Here is a 16,786-nt window from a genome sequence, read left to right as displayed (position 1 = left end):
CCCATTTACCCAATGCCTTGAGAATGGCCATCGGTTCAAACCATTCATTGATTCAATCATTGATTGAAGACATTATGTGCAGAAGTTTACCAAGTGATTTTAATACTGCAGAATTGACGTAGATTGCTTCCACCAAGTGGCACCTAATGCCATTCCTTGTGCATGTTCAGTTCTTCTACATTTGCTTCTGATGATGAAAAATTCTTTCTAAGGTGGTGTTTCTTTATGTTGTGGAACAGGAAAACAATCTCATTGGGTTAGATCTGGTCTATAGGGGAGCTGAGGTTATATTTAACATTGATTTTTGTGAGTTAATTTCCAGTGTGTGGTTAGTTTCATGAACACACTGAGGATAAACATGTTTTGTGTGGAATGTTTCTGTTACCAACATGTAGATGGTACTCAGTAAAATGTTCAATATTTATGTTATAGTGCCCATAAGATTATTCTGAAATCTTCTCTCACAATGCCAACAGCAATCAGTATTCATTTTTACTTCAATGGGAGCAGTGATCAGATCCACCTTCTTGGAAATTGATTGTTTCCCCTCTTTAAACATTTTAAACCATCTTCTTGCTGGGCTCTAAGGAAATAATCTCTCTCTATAAACCTCCTGCATTATTACATTGGCCCTGTCTCATGATTTGTTCCGACGAAAGCAAAATTTCATTGTAGTGAATTACTTATCACATGTTACCTCCATGGTTGCTGTAGGCAGTATGAACATTTCAAATTGCAATGGCTGCCACAAATGGAATACTGGAATCAAATAAATTAAATGTGTACCACATATAAACTGCACATTTATCTAATAATTACATAAATTTAAAATATTTGTACATTGAATTATGTAAATTTAAAATCTATGATCACTCTTAATTCAACATGTATCATGGCTTGTATATGAACCTTGGATAATGACCATGACTGTTATTACTAGCAGTAGTCTACTTAATTACCTTAGGGTAGATTTTTACACGATTTTGACTCTGATTTGGAAAATTCGAATAGTAAATCTGCCTAGTCATTTCTGAAGTCTTTAATGGTCTGTATGTCACAATTTCTCTCAGAACTCTTTTCTCTGGCATTGAGAGTAAATGGTACATCAACACTCCCTGAATATGACGTGCTGTACTCACCTGTTTCATATCTTATTCCCTCAGCTTTTATTTATATTCCCTTGCCTTCTTGGCCCCTCTTATACCTGTGTGAATCATGAAAGTTATAAATATCGATGGGTAAATCACAATCAGAACAAAAACCCTGTAAATAGTGTACATTTTTATAATAATGGCTAAATTATTTAAATTAATTATTGAATCACTGTTGTCTCTTTACCCAGACCTTGTGCAATGGTTGTCCCTGATTTTGAGCTGATTTGTGAGATTATGTTGGTGGCAGAAGGATTTCAGGAAGCTCGTATATTGGCTCGAAAGTTCATCACTCTTTACACCCTGTGTAAGGAGTTACTGTCAAAACAAGACCATTATGACTGGGGTCTACGGGCAATCAAATCTGTGTTGGTAGTAGCTGGATCCCTGAAGGTAGGTCATTGCATCCTTTTGATGAGCTCAACAGCTTCATTATCATCTTCTTGATATGTTCCCGAATCTGATATATAGTTGATTTACTCTTTTAATACAACCTACACATCTAATATGACATAATTTCTCTGTCACTGTTTGAAATATTAACAATATTTGAGTATTATTCAGTTGTGCTGACATTAATGAAATCATGAATAAGTGGTTTTAATAATGTAATGAACCTTGGTAATTTTACTTCCTGGTGCCTCCCCCATTCAGACAATTTTGGATGTGTATGTACAAGTATATGCATGTTTGTGTGCGTGTGTGCATTGTTAATTTTATTATATCATCTTACAGGGTCGCACCCAAATGTGGTAGGACTGATTTTCTCTGGCAAGAACGGAGCGGTGGAGGGGGGTCTGCCTGGCAGGGTAAGGTGTAGGGGGCTCTTAGTAACAGACCAACACCAACCTCAGTCGCCTGCGGGCTGTCGTTGAGTGAGGACACCGTTTTTAGTGAAGCAAGTTTTTTGTCCGCGTCGAAAAACAAAATGAATCTGAATTTAGAGCAACGTTATTCCGTGAAGTTTTGTGCGAAACTCGGGAAGACGGCAACTGAGACCCTCGATATGATCAAGCAGGCTTATGGGGACACTGGTGCTCCTGGCCAGGAGCTGTCTGACGATGAGCTCGCCACTCAGAATTTTCGGCACCATCTTGGCGCACACCTTGCACATGGCCAAATCCTGTGAAATAATGCGTTGGACGTTGGATGCAGACAGACCCAACTGGTCTGCAATTTCTTCACTGGTTAAGCATCGGTCTGTGTTCAGCAGTGTCCTCACTCTGTCCACATTCGTGTCGGTTCTTGCCATCGACGGCCGTCCGGAGCGATGGTCGTCTTCAACGAGCTCCCTACCCTCTTTAAACAACTTGCGCCACTCAAATACTGTGGAACGGCTTAAGGCAGTGTCCCCATAAGCCTGCTTGATCATATCGAGGGTCTCAGTTGCCGTCTTCCCGAGTTTCGCACAAAACTTCACGGAGTAACGTTGCTCTAAATTCAGATTCATTTTGTTTTTCGACGCAGAAAAAAAACTTGCTTCACTGAAAACGGTGTCTTCACTCAACGACAGCCCGCAGGTGACTGAGGTTGGTGTCGGTCTGTTGCTAAGAGCCCCCTCCACCTTACCCTGATAGGCAGACCCCCCTCCGCCACTTTTGGGTGCGACCCTGTATGTTATGTTATATGGTAGCTCAGGTTTATTCTACCATCATACCCTCATTTTATTTTTTAATGAAATCAATATTTTCAACAATCTACACATATGGGTATGGTGGTGGTTAGGAGGGAGCCACCAAAGAGCCTCATACCACATCCTTGTCCCTTGCTAACCGTGTTGTGCCCTTTCTCAAGCCTGAGGAATTAACTGCTCCCTCCTCAGAATTGTTTTAATATCACCTTAGGAGAATGGGGAATCTTGCCTTCCTCCATACTGCATTAAGTCTCCCAAATTCATGGCCTCAAGGATATGCACCAGATGTCCTTGTCGGGCCCTATCAAAGGCTGTTTGTCGATCTAGATTGACTACAGCAAGGGATTCAGCCGTGCATGCAGCTGTCATAATTATTTCTCTTATTGTGGGGATGTCATTGTAGGTGCAACCGGTCAGGGTGGAGGAGCATTGCTCTGTGCTCAAAATCTCTATGATTCACTATTACAGTGTAATGGATAACCTTTATTTTTTAATCTGTTGGTATCAGGGTTATGGGCTGCCAATTTTTCAATTTGTTCCCATCTCCCCCTGTGTTTATTAGCAAGTACTGTAGTGCTTATTGTTCAGTAACATGCCATATTCAAAACTCTTCTCAGCCATGTTGTAGAATGGTCTTTCCAGTATCTTCCAAAAGATTGTGTAATATTCAGCCAGAAGTCCATCCAACCCTAGAGATATTTTCCTGAAGTCAGCTGGTGTTAATTTCATCTTACACACCACCCTTGTCTCACATTTTAATTGTCATGAGTCAAATGGAGAGGGTTGCTTGAAAGGTTACTACTACTCTCTCCCTCAGCAAGTATACGGCAAAGTGTTCTTTGGCATGCAGCTCAAGTTCGTGACTGTCTTGCATTATCATTGGTATGGCGGTTATGGGCTTTGGCATGGATATGCCATGTAGCACGGTGGACAAGTATAGAGAGTGAGGTGCTTAATCTTCCTCCATCAAACTCTCCCATTTTGCATCAGCAGCCAGCATCTCAATCCTTGCATTGTATCAGTCCTTCAACTGGTGTCTTGCCCATCTCAATTCCTCTTCTCTTGCTGCATAGGAGAGAGCTGTGCCTTCCAAGTGTTCATTTCCTCCCTACTTTTTCTTTCTGGAGAGTATACGGGTGAATGTGTTTGGGTGACCCTGCACGTCTCTTGAATTTGTGTGTTCTCATAGTCCCGAGGGAGTCATGGTGGAGCAAGAGCAAGAGACAATGGCCTCCCAGACCTTCTCCTTCCATCATGGACTTAGGAAGCTCGTCTTGAGGATATGAGAAGGAAGCCTCCAGCATGATGCTTTGTGTTCATTTGTAGTGCTATATGAGTAGATCATGAGTGTGAGACTACTGGAAAAGGATTTCCTTGCTTGCGAGTTTGAGACAGTATCTCTTTTACTCTGCCACTCAGGAATCTCCTAGGGAGCATGCTTTAGGGTAGGAAATGGCCTGACTTCCTCCAAACAAAATTTGCAGGAGCACGTGAAGTGATTGTCTAAACAGGTTACTGATGCTAATGTGGTGTAGCATGTACCAGAGCTTGGGGGGGAGGGGGAGGCAGAAATTGGTTCACAAACCTAGCTAGTTCCACAGGGGATAAGGTACTTGCCACAATGTGTATGAGCCAGAACTAGATTGAAAATTAGGCTAGGTACTGAAAAACTAAATAAATTGCTCCAGGGTGATTAATAATGGTGAATACTTATGAGGGAAAAATGTTGCTTCTCTCGATAGAAAACAGACACTTGGTGATGAAAATCAATCAAAAAAAAAGCAATAATAAAGCAATCAATAAAATTCTAAGAATACTTCTTGTGATAGAGGTATGGTAGTCCAGGAGGCAGCACACTGAGCTGTTGACCCGAATGACTTGTTATCCTAATGTGTGCATTTCACATGCCGTTTAAGGCTTTGTATTATGTAAAAGTTTTTGGTGTCTGTCTTAAGGTCCAATACTGCTCCTTTTTAAAATCTCAGTCATAAATTAAGTCCCACTAGCTTCTTGTGGAATGGTTAGTTAGGAGCTTGCTCAAGTCTCTACGTACTATGAAGAATTTTTCTCTGATATTCTCTGAATCTCATCAAACATTCTGCTGATTATCTTTCAGTTGCAACAAAGGACTTTTTAAATCACTTCCCAGTCACTAGTCATGCACTCACGCAGGCCATTATTTCAGCATATTGATTTATGTTATGTCTTTGAGAGTAAACATTAGATTAAAAATTATCCTCCAAATGGTGCCAATCATGGCCACCACACCAGTTGTGAGCAGAATTAGAGTGCAAGTAAAGTATTCACTATACAAGTGTAAGAACTAATTGTAATAAGCCAGCCCCATTGAAATGGGTGTAGATTTTGCAGAAAACTTAATCGTGAAGCTATATTCGTATTGATTTGGTGGAGTACCTCAATATGTGAATGAATTTACTAATTATGTAGACTGTGTCCAATGTTTATTTTGCAAAGAGCTTCTTTAAGGTTTTACTTTTTTGTTCCTTTACTTGAATATATAGTATAGTGTACTAGTTTATTATCTATTTGTGTGTAATTAAACATGCTCATACATTAAATACATCGTATATATTATACTATGTCACTTTTTTACAACTCTTTTATGTATTAATACTACCTTTGACATGCCTTAGGTCTCAGGTTACATTTTACTGCCTGGAAAGTAAATTGATCTGAGCTCATATGTCTACAGAGGGGTGATCCAGGGCGTCCAGAAGAGGAAGTGCTCATGAGGGCACTACGTGACTTCAACATTCCAAAGGTAGTGACAGATGACGTCCCTGTGTTCATGGGGCTCATTGGTGACCTGTTCCCTGCACTTGATGTGCCCCGCAAGCGGGACCTGGACTTTGAGAGAACAGTCAAGCAGGCAGCCATTGACCTGCGACTCCAGCCTGAGGACAACTTTATTCTCAAGGCATGATACGTTTCTCACAAGAAATGCTCCTCAATGTAGATGGGCCTGTCAGAAAATTAACACACTAATTTTTGCAATTCATTGAGAGCTTTTTCTGGTGCTAATCAGAGCATGTGACCTACAATTTACATTATAATTGCAAGAGCTTTCTTCTTCTCATTTTTATCATATTAATAGGATGATTAGTTTTACATAGCAGTGGAGGAATTCTATTATAGTTCTAGCCAGAGGTATATATTTATCTATATGCATGGTAGAGCAAAAAAATTGATTATTTTTTATGGTTAGTACGAATACTGTTAGTCACTTAGCATAGTTTATATAATTTATTTGTACATATTAAGGTGGAAGCACTTTGTCACAAATATCAGGAATTACCTTGTCCTAATATTTTGCACACTATGGCTAAAGAAAGACAAATAAATTCTAGATTTTACCCTTGTTTTTAGCACTCTTTTAATTTTTTTAATTAGGTTGCAATAGAACTTTTGAATGGTTATAGGTTGTTATTTCTTTCATGTTGTCATTTGCTGTCCGAAACTCATTATCGAGTGATTACAAGTTTAATACTCAGTGTTTCATGAATACTAATGCAGTTTTCTAGAATAAGTACTGTACTTTGTTAAATTTATTTAAAGCATCCTATCTATTAAAGGTAAGTTTTGGATGTCCCCAAAGAATATTTACACCATGAGATAATTATCATTAGAGCATCCTCTTCTTTGCTGTGCATCATTCTCTGATTAAGCTCTTCATAACTTCTACTAGCCTTCTTACAATCTAATCTTGTCGGCATTTCTTTAATCAATATGCCTGTCATTAATTTTCGTTTTGTTGCAAATGCTTCTTTTGCCATTTGCCCGAATTCTCCTTCTAATGCCATGACTGCTCTGCCTCTTTTCCTCTGAAATACTGCTCAAATACATAATCTGCTCCAACTGCTCTAGTTTATTTATTCCTTAAATGCTAAACTTAAACTTTCTCTTTTTTTAAGAATTTCCTTGCTTTTGTTTGCTTGGGTTTACACTGTATCCTCTACTTCTCCTGCTGGTCTTGTACAGCACTCAAATATGAACTGCAACCCCTTTACAGTATGACAAACTAATGCTTGCTCATCTGCAAACATAACTGCCATCAACTTTTAGTCACAGCTTATTCCACGCTTAATATTTCCTCTGTACCTATTTTAAAAATTTTTGGCAATAATAAACCTGTCTTACACCACTGCCAATCACTAAATATCTTGATTTTTCCCATTGCTACCCTTCTCTGAACCATCTTTCAATTCATATACCTGCAGCATTGGTTGAGTAGCCTATCCCACCAGTCCACTTCTATATGCCACAATGCTTCCATCAACTTTCTAGGTTGTTCAGTTGGAGGAGCTTCTGGAGGTACGCCACTCTGTGTTTGTGGTTGGCTCAGCGGGAACAGGCAAGACACAAGTGTGGAAGACCTTGTTCAGGACATACCAGAACATCCGTCGTCGCCCACTCTACAATGACTTAAATCCAAAGGCTGTCACCAATGATGAGCTCTTTGGAATCATCAACCCTGCCACAAGGGAGTGGAAGGATGGTTTGTTTTGCTCTCTTTTTCTTCCTCCTGAGTTTTGGATTCATGTTTTGCGGGTGCACATGAATTAATGGACAAGGTGGTAGCACATGGGAGTCTTGTCCTGCCATCAACCAGGCAATATGTTCACAAAACCTATCAGACAGCAGGAAAATATGAGGGATATTTCTCTTTATTTAAAATTTTTAGACAATGGGTGGCAGTGGTCACTTATTAATATTGGATTAACCATCAATACTATTTCTGTAATTTTTCTATATTCTTTAAATATTTTCATCCCATGTAATATGCTCTCAGCAAGGCTGTTTTGTCAATGCATTATCTATGCACAAACTTCATTCAGGTGAGAAATATATTTCAATGTGCTCAGGTTGATTGAAGATTTCTCCCGGAACTTTCTTAATTTTTCAGGTTTGTTTTCCGTGTTGATGCGTGACCAGGCCAACTTGGCTAGTGACTGTCCCAAGTGGATTGTACTAGATGGAGACATTGACCCGATGTGGATTGAGTCCTTGAACACAGTCATGGATGACAACAAAGTGCTGACACTTGCCAGCAATGAGAGGATAGCCCTGACTCCCACGATGAGGCTGTTGTTTGAGATATCCAACCTAAGGACTGCCACCCCAGCCACTGTTTCCCGAGCTGGCATTCTTTACATCAACCCTCAGGATCTAGGCTGGAACCCGTGAGTTAACCTTGACATGTCACCTGATCTTGAAAATAAACTCCTAATCCATATAAGAAATGGATATCCTTTGGTGCAGGGGTGGACATGCATGAAGAAATTGATCGTAACAATGAAGAATCACAGATGATGAATGTGCAGATGCAATTAGTTTCATTCAATTCAAAAGGGCTAATTTTGTTCAAAGGAGAATTAGTGATTCACAGGCCCAAATGCCAGAGTGACCTTCACAGGTCCTCAGACTTGCAAGCATGGAATTAGTTAAAACTTGAACCAAATATTTTCTTCTTTCATTCAGCTTTTTTCCCTCCAAACCAAGTGCGCATGTATTTTTTGTAGAATTTGCAGCTATGAGTACATAATGTCACATTTCCACAATGTTTTGAAAGGTGTGACTTGTAGAGGATTGATATCTGATTTGTTTCATACCATTACCAAGGTTTGTAACGAGCTGGATAGAGACCCGTTCATCTTCATCAGAGCGCTCCAACCTGGTGCTGCTATTTGACAAGTATGTGCCACCATGCCTGGAAGCGGCGCGTTTGGGCCGCTTTCGCAAAGTGACTCCCCTTGCGGACATTTCACACACGCATGCCCTCTGCCACCTGCTGGAGTGCCTACTCACCGAGGAGAATACTCCCTCTGACTGTGCCAAGGAGCTGCAGGAGGCGTACTTTGTCTTTTCATGCGTCTGGGCATTTGGGGCCGCACTCGTCACTGACCAGGTGCTCTTGATTTATAAATTTAATTAATTAGCCATATCGAGACAAAATTTCTAGATCTCACACAAGTGAAACAATGACCTGATACAGCCACTTATTTACCTTAGGGTCTAAGAAAAGAAATTGCCTTTGCAATTTAAATTAATCATATTAAATTCATACAAAGATTTATGCTATCATTGAATTTTAGAAGATTCATGAATAGTTCAAACTTCATGGTGATTGACAGTTTCATATGAATGATGAGGTTTTGCTGAGATATGTCTGGGATCAGCACAATAAAGCAGGCTGGGAAAGATGACTTCTGAAATGACAGATATATGGATAGTGATATTTTCAGGGATCAATGATTAAGTAGGAGTATTATTTATCATATTGAAGAGAAAATGGGGGTAAAAGTAAAGGTTTGAAGGTATTGCAACAAGAGAATAGTAAAGGTAAAAGGAGAGACTACGGATAGGGATTGTACATCTGTATATGCCAGTGCCCAGCTGTAAAAAAGAGGAAATGGAACAGGTAAGTGAACACCTGGAAGAAGTCCTCAGCATAATTTTAGGAAAAGAACACAGATCATATTCTGTGACTGGGATGCAGTAGTTGGAGAGGGTGGAGACGAAAGCTGCGTGTGGCTGGAGGAATAATATATAAAAAGATGAAGGTTAAGTGGAGCTCTGCAATAAAAATCATATGGTAGTGGCTAAGATAAGCCTTTGAGCAACATCAACATGGAATGTAGATAGAATATTCCTAGGGATGGAGTCAGGTACCAAGTCAGCTGCATCCATGTGAGGCAACATTGCAAGAATGAAGTGAAACTATATTAGAACACAGGTATAAAATGTGACCATAACCCATGGTTAAAAAACTGCAATGCAAAAAAGATGAAGGGGGTATAATGCAAATTACAGTCTGGTGGTAACACCAATAGAAAAGAGCCACTAATGATTGATGAAGAATAGGATATAAGAAAATAAATTATTCTGGGGAAAGATGGAATAGTCTGAAGAGCACAATGAGCAGAAGTGTAGCTCATAATTGAGAGAGCATGCAACCGGATGGAACAGGTAAGCAGTGAAAGACCCAAAGAAACAATGTGGTCAGAGTGGACAAAACTGGTAGAGAAATCATCAAGGTGCTCAGCAGTTAATACAAAGAAAACCTATGCATTTGGAAAAATTGAAAACAGCTACAGAGGTGGCAGACTTTTTATGGACTTGGAGGAGAGTATAATGATTGCAATACCAATAATAGTAAATTATGGCCAAGAAATGCAAAGAATGCCAAATGTTGAGTTTAGTGTCACCCATCCAAAAGTACTGACACAAATGATCATCTGAGGAAAGAAAAAACCAGTGAATATGCCAGTTGCTGTTGTTGCTGACAACAGAAGAATAATCTATCAACCCTACAAAAATCAAGTGGTCACGGTATGAATGAAAGATAGAAAAATAATAGAAATGAAAATAAAGAAGGGGTTAAGTTTTGGAAAAAACTCATTCCTTATTATTCACTTAGAAATGCAATATGTTGGATTGGATCTGGGAGGTTGCGAATAATTAAACTAAGTTGCTTGGTTGTTGAGCAGGAACTGCATTAATTTGTTATGGGTACATCACTTCTGACAATGTTCAAACACAAAGTTGTTTTCCTTCAACAAATTCAAAGCACTGTGTTAGTTGCCATAACAATTATTTTTATGAGTCATCTGCTGATGTGCATCTACATCAGGAATTATGCAATGTACAAAAATCATTTGTTTTAACTGAGATTCAAACCTGGATCCCACAATTTCCACACAATTACAATTACTTGTGATATTGTATGCATGGTAAAACATCTCATCTTGTTCTTTTAAAATCCTATGACATTCACAGTGTAAGTGAATGCATTAGGTTACATGGTCAAGCACTTCAGTTAAATGGGCTGAAAATAGAGGAATCTGCCAGTCAAAGCAAATGATTTTTACTCTTAGGAATTTCTGAACTTCAGTACACATCAATAGATGACTCCTTTGAAAGTAACTTTCTTGGTATCTCCCACAATTCTTTGAACTAGTCAGGGACTGGAAGTGCCACCCAGATAAATGGAAGGGCAGGAATTAGGCAAATGATAGCCATTCAGTGTCTGCTCCTCATTGAGGTGGCTGCAGAGGCATCTGACCCCAGTGAGGGAGTCATGTGAGCGATGGTGTCATGTTAAAAACACCACTAAGGAAGGCAACAGGAATAAACCTAAATTAAAACAAAAAACTTGTCAATACTATGGAGTGCATTTTAATGGCACAGAAGCATGGTCATTGAAGAAAGATATAGGTATAGATTGGAGGGTTTTGAAATGTGGGCGTGGGAAAGTATGGAGTAGGTTAATTGTTTGGCAAAGAAAACAAATGAGGGAGTGCTAGGCATGGTGGGAAGGGAGAGAGAATTCTTAGGAGAAATTCAAAGGAGGCAGGATAGATGAATGCAGAGTATTTTGACCTGAGATGGATTAAAAACTGTGATAGAGGGGAGAGTGTTGGGCAAATGAGAAGAGACCAGGAATAGGATAGGGATTTTGGGCAAAATGTAGGGAGGAAGGAAGTATGAGGAATTGGAGAAGAGTGTAACATTATTTGGGATATCATGGGTATGTCTTTTTATATGGAGTTAATAAAGATAGCAATGTTCTGGTCTATTTATTTGATTATTTTTTGACTTGCATCGGTTTTTAAATTTTTTTATACCATTCTATACTTTTCAGCTGATTGATTTTCGCATGGAGTTTTCTAAGTGGTGGGTGAATGAATTCAAGGCAGTTAAATTTCCATCGCAGGGCACAGTTTTTGATTACTATATTGATCCAGAAACCAAGCAGTTTGTCCCTTGGACAGAAAGATTGCCAAAATTTGAATTGGATCCAGACATACCTCTTCAGGTAAATCAGTTTTCTGTTTATTATCTTTAATTATATTTTGAGAGACTTTTTATTTAATGGACTCTTAGAATCCATTGATATATTTGTAATGGACATAATGGCTTTTGATTTGAAGCTTTGTAAGAATTCAATAAGTATATTATGTATTCATGTACTAGGTCTGCAGGCCTCATTATCAGCCTAACGTAAACTTCTCTCTGTTGACTGCTTCCCTGTTGAAACTTCTGAGATAGTTACCAATTACGCTATGAATTTCTTGAAAGAAAATGGAATTTCCTTAATATATGTGTTTGTAGCTGATGCTATACAAAATTCAATGAGTTAAGCAGAAAAGATCCATGATCCAACATGTTCTTGAGATTAGAGAATGTGCTGTATCAGGGTTTTTGCAGGAGTTGGCTTTCAGAATCACAATTTCTCAATGTGGCTCAAGCTGCTGAGGGGAAATTGAATGTAGATGGGTAATTGGTAGCATCCAAAATTTTTGCTATTTACAGAAGTGTTATTTAAGGGCCCATGTGACTTATTTGATATGGAATATAGCAAGTTATTGTTTAACTCTAAAGGTTAATTGTCATAATGCCCTGCCACAGAATTAATTTTTGAGCATTTAAAATACTATTGCTTGTCTGATGAAAAAGTTTCCATTTTTATTTTGTAATTCTTACGAGGGGAAGCATATGTATGTGTATCATGCAAAACATTTTGCATTTCATGAATTGACTAATAACCAGGATAAAGCAAACAAGCTTCAAGTCACACAGGCAAAAGACAAGATTAATTAATCAAGTGAAATAATTGATGGTAAAATATATGATAGATTGCAGCCATGTAAAAAAAAACATTTCCTAAAAAAGTGAATTTGAGGTGCAATGTGGAATACAATAAAATTGTGGAAATTTAATCCCAGTGAAAAGAATATGTACTAACTGAACTAAGCCATTAGAATAGTAAGCAAATAAATTGTACTGAATTTGAAAAACTGTCATCAGAAACAATTCTTCTCTAGAAATAAATATAGAATTTCATGCACAAATCTTTACTGTAATGAACAATCTACTTCAGACATTTCTGTGGTCTCCATGTCATTGTTACCATTTTGAAGTAATTGATTTCTGATCACTATTTAACATTATTCTCCTTATAACCTGGACCAACAACCTGTTAGATTTGCAAATCTATGGTAATGGAAGTTTTTGGTAAAGATGAAGACTCATTTAACAATGCATATTATTCCACTGTGGGGATACATATCTGAATGCTGAATGGAAGTGAAGCAAAAAATAACAGAGTTTAATAATGCACAGAAAATGAAGTAAGAATGAAATTAAAAAAAAAATATTAGTCATCTTGGTTAAAGTGTAGTTCGTGGGTTGTTGTATAAGTCCTTTGGAAAAATTATAAAAATAAATTATTTTTGGCAGATTTCATTTTTTAGCATAATTTCATCTTAGCTCATTACACTTTTCCCAGCATTCCTTCAGCTTTTTAAGCAGTCCAAAAAGTAGTATTTCAGCAGATCCACAAAATAGGCATTCATGTTGGTGATGACCTCCTCATTTGACGTGAATCGTTATCTGTTAAGCCATTTTTTCAATTTTGGATATTGAAAAAAGTCACTGGTGGACAAATCTGGTAAATAGGCTGGACATTGTAATAATTCAAACTTTAATTCCATAATTTTTGCCATCAAAACTGCTCAGGTATGTTTACCCATTTATTATATTGATGGAGGAGAATTTGTTCTTTGCCAATTTAAGATGTTTTTTCTTGATTTATTTGATCAACCAGTATTATATATATCAACTCAAATGGCAGAAATATCTATAATGCAACAAAATAGATGCATAATATGCAAATATTTTGATTATTTTACTAATATCTCCAGCATCCAACCAAATTTCAAAAACTTTAGGGATCAAACTACAGAAGTCCTTTTTTATTTTAACTATTTAAAACTTTTTATTATTCCCTGTATGTATATTTTCCAACCTATTACTATTATACAGCAAAAAAGGAATGTTCAATTTGATAACAATGCTGATGTTCATAGGCACAGCACAAGAGGTTTTAATGACTTGAGGAGGAAACTTGTGCTTGTATGAAATATTTGCAATCAATGTGACATGTTCCATACATGTCTCAAACATGTCATTTAGAAACCAATAAACATCATAATCATTATTGTCCTACCAGACCTCATATGGTGCTGATCCAGGTTCACAAAATACTTTGCCTCTGGATTTAGTCTAAGATCATACTTCACAGGATCATTTCTGTAGTATGTATTTGTGCCCTCTTATCTTTTATTTATCAGTACTCTTTCATTATTGAAGTCGGTGACAGACTTTCAGGGGGAAATATGGATTCCATTTCTCCTATATTTATTCCCTACACCATCTCTCATATCAAGGAAAACATTTCAGAAGACTGAGCTACATTTTAATTGGACCTGCTTTGCCATTTAATTATTATTAATTTGTTTTATATCATACATCAGTACAAATATATTGAGCTTTTTAAATTATCCTCATAAACAATGTGATATTATTGTGCACAATTTTTTAATGGAACAGTGAGCTGACTTCCACTCGAGTGGTACCAAAAACATTAATTTTCCTAATGGCCTAGTGTACTGTATTACATTTTCTGGCTGGATTCATACTCCCCATGCAATGTTATTTTTCTTTCTTCACCCTTCCATCCTGCAGAAAATTAAAGCACCTAAGTAGTAATTTGCACAGGTACCCATTGAGAATCAAAGATAGAGCATTTTCTGGTTGTTATGTGATTTTTGTTTTGGCTAAAGCTAAGACAGAGTTATCTCTCTGATAAAGTTTCAAAGACTTGTCATCTGCTGTTGCACTTCTTTGATTAGAAAATGAATGAATTAGAATGAAATATTGTAATATCCAAGAATAGTTTGATACTTAACTGATATATAGCACTAATAAACAATGTATTGTACTTCATAATTGTCAACTATTTATGCAACCTCCTAAGGTTACTTAGGTTCCACTCCTTTCAATATGTCACTTTTGAGCAAATACCTCTTCCACCCCTCCCTCCCCCTGTAGTTTTCTACTCACTCCTACTACATAAATTGCAGGCTGTATTGGTGCACACTTGCGAGTCAATTCGTGTTCGATACTTTGTGGATCTGCTAATGGAGAAGCGCCATCCAGTGATGCTCGTGGGAAATGCTGGCTCTGGGAAGACAGTCTTGGTTTCAGAGAAGCTTGGATCCCTTCCTGAAGCATATGCGGTTGCCAATGTGCCGTTCAATTTTTACACAACATCAGGTAAAGTCGCAATGAAATTACCTTCCCACATTGTGCTCCTCTGCATCAGAATCTTGGGTACCCATTGAGTTCGCTACTGATTTCTAGTTGGAGACCGGCTACCTCTGAGTGGGGGAGGGTCAGACTTGGGTAATATTGCATTAAATGTTAATGCATTAAAAGGCTAATATTTCTAGTTATAACTTAATTTATTTTTCTTCTACATTTTTAAAAGCATGCATTTATTTTTCGAAAAACTTAACTTACCAACTTGGCATGTTAACATATATTTTATCAGATGGAAGGAGATTCTCCTAATAATGACATAAGGCTAGTGTTGATGCTAAGGAAAAGGAGTTGGAATGAGATTCAACTTCAACAAGGTGCTTCTACCTTACATTTATTAATGGAAATGTAAATTTTGACCAATTTCTGTGTTGATCAATTTTTACTTGTCTTAAAAGGAGAGAGTATTCTTTTTATGAAAAAAATTGGTTTTGAAACTTTTAAAGAGGCATACATGTTGAGGACCATGGAATACATTTTGACCAGTTGCCAAATTTTCTTGATGTTCATACATCACAGTGTAAGTTTTATGTTTTTTTGGTGGGTAGTTAAAAAATTATTAGCATAACTAGCATGGAATTGAAATTAAATTTAAAATACTTCGCCTTTCCACATAAAGCACTCTTATTACGACCTAGGTTTTGTTATGGTATAACATCATCAGGTGACCTGATGGTATAACATCATCAGGTGACCTGATGATGTTATACCATAACGAAACCTAGGTCGTAATAAAAGTGTTTTATGTGGAAAGGTGAAGTATTTTAAATTTAATTTCAATTTGAAGAATTTCCACCAAGTGGCGCCAGAAACTGTTTCATTTAGCATGGAATTGTATATTAAATACCTTCAATAACCTGTAATAACAAACATGCAGTGTTAGGAACTGCTTCAAATTTTGAAATATTTTACGCATGTAATCCTGTATGACTTGGTACCTCATGATTGTGATGACAGCTCTTGGGCCAGCAGTACACTTAGTTGGTGGATTGCAAGAGAAGGGAAAGGCAATTTGATGGAGTTCAAAGCTACGGAAGATAGCAGCAGTGGGGGGCTATAAAATGTGATGGTGAATCAACATGTTTCCACTACTTTGACTGCTGTTTTGTCTCTGGGCTATAGCAGTGGACCCAAGTTTCATCTGTGGTCAAAAACCTGTGCAAAAAATCTTGTTGGTTGGTTTTAAAGAGGGTCAAACATTGTTTGGAAATTTCCATTCTGGTGCAGTTGTGATCCTTTGTCAAGAGTCACGGCACCCATCAGGCAAATAATTTTCTCATGTCCAATTCCACTGTTAAATATGATATACCCATTCAGATGACATCCCTACAGCTTCAGCGATTTCTCTCACTTCCAGTTGGTGATCCTCCATGACAATTTTATGTACTTTGTAATAATTTCTGGGGTAGGGGCACATTTTGGCCGACCACTATGCAGATCATCATCTAAGCTGTCCTGACCAAACTTAAACTTGTTTGTTCACTTGACAACAGTTGAATATGAAGGAGTGTTCTGAGTGTTCAGAGTCCATGAGTGTTCTGAAAGTCAGCATGAATTTCCATTGCGTTCATACCTTTCTTTATAAAGTATTTAATCACTGCTCAAAACTCAATTTTTTCCGTCTTCACAAATCACTCCATGGGAACAACTACAGAGAGGAGCCCGCACCACAGATCTCTTGCCAGAACACTGATGTGTCACGTATTTACTCATAAAGGATAACATGTTACAATGCCGGAAACGCGTTGGGTGTATTGATGTCTGGTGATGATTCTGAGAACCTTTCTAACTAGCATTGTATAAATTTCTTTGAATAAAC

General features: G+C 37.7%; 1 protein-coding gene and 1 pseudogene across 1 annotated transcript in view; both read left to right on the top strand.

The window, feature by feature from the left end:
• Dhc93AB (Dynein heavy chain at 93AB) overlaps window positions 1-16,786 on the top strand; it is a 169,222-nt gene that overhangs the window by 98,270 nt on the left and 54,166 nt on the right. The window contains exons 43-49 of the mRNA XM_071591717.1: window positions 1,343-1,544; window positions 5,498-5,722; window positions 7,090-7,300; window positions 7,709-7,985; window positions 8,425-8,710; window positions 11,447-11,620; window positions 14,730-14,922. Coding sequence (XP_071447818.1) covers window positions 1,343-1,544; window positions 5,498-5,722; window positions 7,090-7,300; window positions 7,709-7,985; window positions 8,425-8,710; window positions 11,447-11,620; window positions 14,730-14,922 — 1,568 coding nt within the window. The remainder of the gene's footprint in view (window positions 1-1,342; window positions 1,545-5,497; window positions 5,723-7,089; window positions 7,301-7,708; window positions 7,986-8,424; window positions 8,711-11,446; window positions 11,621-14,729; window positions 14,923-16,786) is intronic.
• On the top strand, window positions 13,873-13,911 carry LOC139694466 (small nucleolar RNA U3; annotated as a pseudogene).

The sequence above is a fragment of the Hetaerina americana genome, unplaced genomic scaffold (assembly GCF_022747635.1).
Source record: "Hetaerina americana unplaced genomic scaffold, ioHetAmer1.1.p SCAF_5, whole genome shotgun sequence".
NCBI classification, from domain to species: Eukaryota; Metazoa; Arthropoda; class Insecta; order Odonata; family Calopterygidae; genus Hetaerina; species Hetaerina americana.
This window is presented reverse-complemented; position numbering and strand designations above follow the sequence as displayed.